General features: G+C 50.1%; 1 protein-coding gene across 1 annotated transcript; it reads right to left on the bottom strand.

Annotated features, from left to right (window-relative positions):
* Window positions 1–3,096: 3,096 nt before the first annotated feature.
* Window positions 3,097–4,032, bottom strand: LOC309685481 (olfactory receptor 14I1-like; the record flags this gene model as incomplete). The annotated part of the gene is made up of 1 exon (XM_082501244.1): window positions 3,097–4,032. The coding sequence occupies one exon, from the start codon at window positions 4,030–4,032 to the stop codon at window positions 3,097–3,099; it is 936 nt and encodes a 311-aa protein (XP_082357370.1).
* Between the last annotated feature and the right edge of the window lie 406 nt (window positions 4,033–4,438).

A 4,438-nucleotide genomic window follows, 5' to 3' on the forward strand; every position in this document is an offset into this window, starting at 1 on the left:
CTGTGCTGAGGATCCCCTCGGAGCAGGGGCAGCACAAAGTCTTTCCCATGTTCCTCCCTCACCTCCTCATGGCCTCTGTTTGTCAGCACATCAGCGTTTACCCAACTGAAGCCCCTGTCTATCTCACCTCCCTATCCCTTGACCTGGTGGTGTCAGTGCTGTACATGGTGGTGCCTCCAGCAGTGAACCCCTCATCTATAGCATGAGGAACCAGGAGCTCAAGGATGCTCTGAGAAAAATGATGGTTGGATGTTTTTCAGAAGTAGTAGAGTGCCTGTTTTCTTCTGCACAGCATTCAGAGTGTAACTCATAGCAGGCCCAGAATGTCTTCTCAGGTTTTTGCTGTGTGTGTGTTTCTTTGTTTTTCTTGTTATAATGTTGTGCTCAGCAAAATTTTATTGTTCTTCCCACTTCTAATTCATTGTGTACCTGTAGAATTTGACCCACAGGCTGTGTAAATCAGGTGCAGTGCTCTCTGTGTATTCAAACAAAAGAAAGGACCCTGCAGTGACTTGTTTGTCTTAGATCCTTCCTCTGAGACCTCTGTAAAGACACAGGGCAGTGCCTGCGTGCAGAGGTGGAGGGGAACGAGTCCCAGCACAGCAGCACTGCCAGGGCGCACCAGCCTCGGTCTTGCCAGAGCTGCTCTCTTGCCACTGCCACGCCCTCCTTTGGAGCCCTTGTGTAGGTGTAAGGGCTCAGGGGTCACAGTAGTAAATACCCACAACAGTGACTCCCACATTAGCCTGTCCGTTAATTCTTAACGATAAGCTCTCAACACATTCTTCATCCAGCTGCAGGCAGAGCTCAATGAGTTCCAGTTCTTCTGTCCCATAGAGAGCAACTCCACCACCTCACCCTGCTGGCCTGTCTTTCCAAAAAAGTACATAGCCATCTGTGACAGCATTCCAGTCCTGCGAGCTATCCCACCATGTCTTTAATTGCAATGAGATCATGGCCCTGTGACTGCACACAGATCTGTACTTCTTCCTGTCCATTAACCACGCTGCGTGTGTACAGGCATTTCAGAGAGGTCATCAAGCATGCAGGTTTCCCTGGAGGAGAGCGAGAGGATCCATCACAGTCTTACATGCCCTGGAGGTGGTTGGCTTTCTGGATATCACCTTGGGAGTCCGCTAAGGAATATTTGTCACTGCTCTGGTTGGCTGTGGTTATTGCCCAGCTGGATGTGACAGTTTCAAGCCTGCCTCACCAAGCTGGCCAGCCTGCTGCCAAAGACTCCCTTGCCTCTTCTAGACAGGTGGATCCCATCCCTCTCTAAAAGGCCATGTTCATATTTTATTGTCATAGAAGCAAAAACCCTCATGATAGCACCAGCCACGTAGCCAGGAGTTGACATGCATTATGTGTCCGTTTCTGGCTGCTCCCTTCTCTACCTGGTAAAACAGAGGAAAAGACTTCTATGTAGTCTAAATCGACCCTCTTCTACCTTAGAACTATTACCCATTGCCCTGTCGCAGCAGGCACTGCCCAAAGGGCAATGATGCCACGCTTGGTTTGTTCCTGCGAGCTGTCAGCAGGCAGTGCTCGGAGCCAGGCGCTGTTGCCTGCCACGGGGCCTGCACACCCTCATCCCACGAGCAGAGCATGCAGCGGGCCAAAGAGCATGGCATTGGGTGGGTGTATCACATCCACTGCCATGCACGAGCCTCTGGGAAGATCAAACAATACAACGGACTGCTATAAACTACACTGAGAGCCATGGGTGGTGGGACCTTCAAATGCAGGGATGCCCATTTAGCAAAGGCCACTTGGTTGGGTAACATTTGAGGATCTGCTATGGAGCTGTCCCTGCCCAGTGAGAACTTTTCCATACTGTGGAAGGAGATAAAGTCCCCACAGGGCACATGAAGAATATGTTCGGGAAGAAAATCCGGGTTATTCCTGACACAGGCAAAGGCAATCCTATCCGTGGGATTTCTTTTGTTTAGGGCCCTTGGTGCACTTGGTGGGTGATGCGGGAGGATGGGGATGACCAACGTGTTCCTCAAGGGGATTTGATTTTGGTGAGAATGGCCAATGAATCAAATTATATATTTATTGCTAAATTACCACTATATGCCATCACTACTACAGTTGTCGTATGCTCTAGCCATGATATTACAGTGAGAGTGACCCACAGATGATGGGCATGGGCCCTGCCGTCTACACCAGCTGCGAGCTCCAGATGCAGCACACAACAATTCAACACCACACACCACGTCTCCTGCCGGGAAAGACAGTTACAACAGATGGAGCCCAAAGTCATGGACTAAATGAACTCAAGGGACATTTCAGTGGGATGGGCCATGGACTAGGGGAATGATATCTGTGTGCATATATACATATATCAAAGACAGGAAAATGGTGGTGATTTATGGAAAAGTGTAAGACCTGGGCATGAGGTAGATGGTATAGAATAAGGGGCGGACGCTGTCCTGGTTTTGCCTGGGATAGAGTTAATATCCTTCCTGGTAGCTGCTGTGTTTTGGATTGACTATGAGAATAACATTGCTAACACATATTGTTTTAGCTGTTGCTGAGTGATGCTTATATTGTCACGGACTTTTTCAACTTCCCGTTGAAGGTGGGGGGCCACAGACAAGACAAGCTGGCCAAAGGAATATTCCATCCCATAGACGTCATGCTCAGTATATAAATGGGACTTAGCAGGGGGGCAGGGATCGGTGATCACGTCTCCGGACAGGCTGGGGAGTTAATCATTGGGAAGTGACAACAATTTGCTTTGCATCACTTTATTTTGTTTATTAGTAGTAGTAGTAGTAGTAGCAGTAATAGTATCTTTTCTGTTACTGTTCTTTTAAACAATATTTATCTCAGCCCATGTCTTTTTTTTTTCCCATTTCTCCATTTTCTCCCTATTCTACCTGGGACATCCCATTTCATTTAAGAGCTGTTATCTGACCAGCTACATCTGACTCAGTGTTGTGCAAGGGTCAGACCCAGTAGGATCAAGCCTCAGAAAAAGTAGTATAAACCCAGAAAAATATCAATAAGCAGGATTATCACAAGAGAAAAATTCAGGCTCGTGGTCTAAGATAAACTCTGGGCAATGTGCGGAGAAGAGGCGGTAGGTTATTGTCGGTGAAACAGCGTCCATTGGGCCTGTTTCCACAGGGCATCCTTGAGCTCCTGGTTCCTCATGCTGTAGATGAAGGGGTTCACTGCTGGAGGCACCACCGAGTACAACACTGCCACCACCAGGTCCAGAGATGGGGAGGAGATGGAGGGGGGCTTCAGGTGGGCAAACACTCCAGTGCTGAGAAAGAGGGAGACCACGGCCAGGTGAGGGAGGCACGTGGAAAAGGCTTTGTGCCGTCCGTGCTTTGAGGGCATGCTCAGCACCGCCCTCAGGATCTGCACATAGGACAGCAGAATGAAAACAAAACACACAAATGCTAAACAGGCACTAACCACAATCAGCCCAACTTCCCTGAGGTAGGAGTGTGAGCAGGAGAGCTTGAGGATGTGGGGGATTTCACAGAAGAACTGGTGCAGGGCATTGCCCTGGCAGAGGGGCAGTGAGAATGTATTGGCCGTGTGCAGCACAGCATAAGGAAAAACACTGCCCCAGACAGCTGCTGCCATGCGGACACAAGCTCTGCTGCCCAGGAGGGTCCCGTAGTGCAGGGGTTGGCAGATGGCAATGTAGCGGTCATAGGCCATGATGGTTAGGAGAAAATATTCAGCTGAAATAAAAATGAGAAAGAAAAAGACCTGTGCAGCACATCCTGCATAGGAGATGGCCCTGGTGTTCCAGAGGGAGTTTGCCATGGCTTTGGGGAGAGTGGTGGAGATGGAGCCCAGGTCTATGAGGGAGAGGTTGAGGAGGAAGAAGTACATGGGAGTGTGGAGGCGGTGGTCGCAGGTGATGGCGGTGATGATGAGGCCGTTTCCCAGGAGGGCAGCCAGGTAGATGCCCAGGAAGAGCCCGAAGGTCAAGAGCTGCAGCTCCCGAGTGTCCGCGAATGTCAGGAGGAGGAACTGTGTGATGGAACTGCCATTGGACATTTGCTGTGTCTGGGCACGGGGACCTGTCCAAGGAGGAAAAGGCAGTGACAAACTGGGAGAGACTTCTCTGAGGAAATCCCAATGCCATTCCTCACAGAAATCCCCCTCCCACAGCTGAATGAGGAATGACCCAGCTCATTCCCAACCCCACAAACTCAATGACACATTCCCTTCAGGTAAAATACTACTTCGTCACCTACTTTCCATGAGGGCACCTCTGGGGCAGGACTCCCAGAGTCAGAGACAGAAGAGAAGCTGACCTGCACCCCCCTCCCCAACTCCTTAGATGCAGAGTTCAACAGAGGGGTGGGGAAACGAGGAGAAATGCGCCTGTGCTCTGAAAAAAGGAAGCGAGGAGAGGGAGTCAGACAGGCGTGCAGTGAAGCCTTCTCCTCAGTGACAGTGT

Source organism: Vanellus vanellus (genome assembly GCF_965231255.1).
Source record: "Vanellus vanellus genome assembly, contig: HAP1_SCAFFOLD_76, whole genome shotgun sequence".
NCBI lineage: Eukaryota > Metazoa > Chordata > Aves > Charadriiformes > Charadriidae > Vanellus > Vanellus vanellus.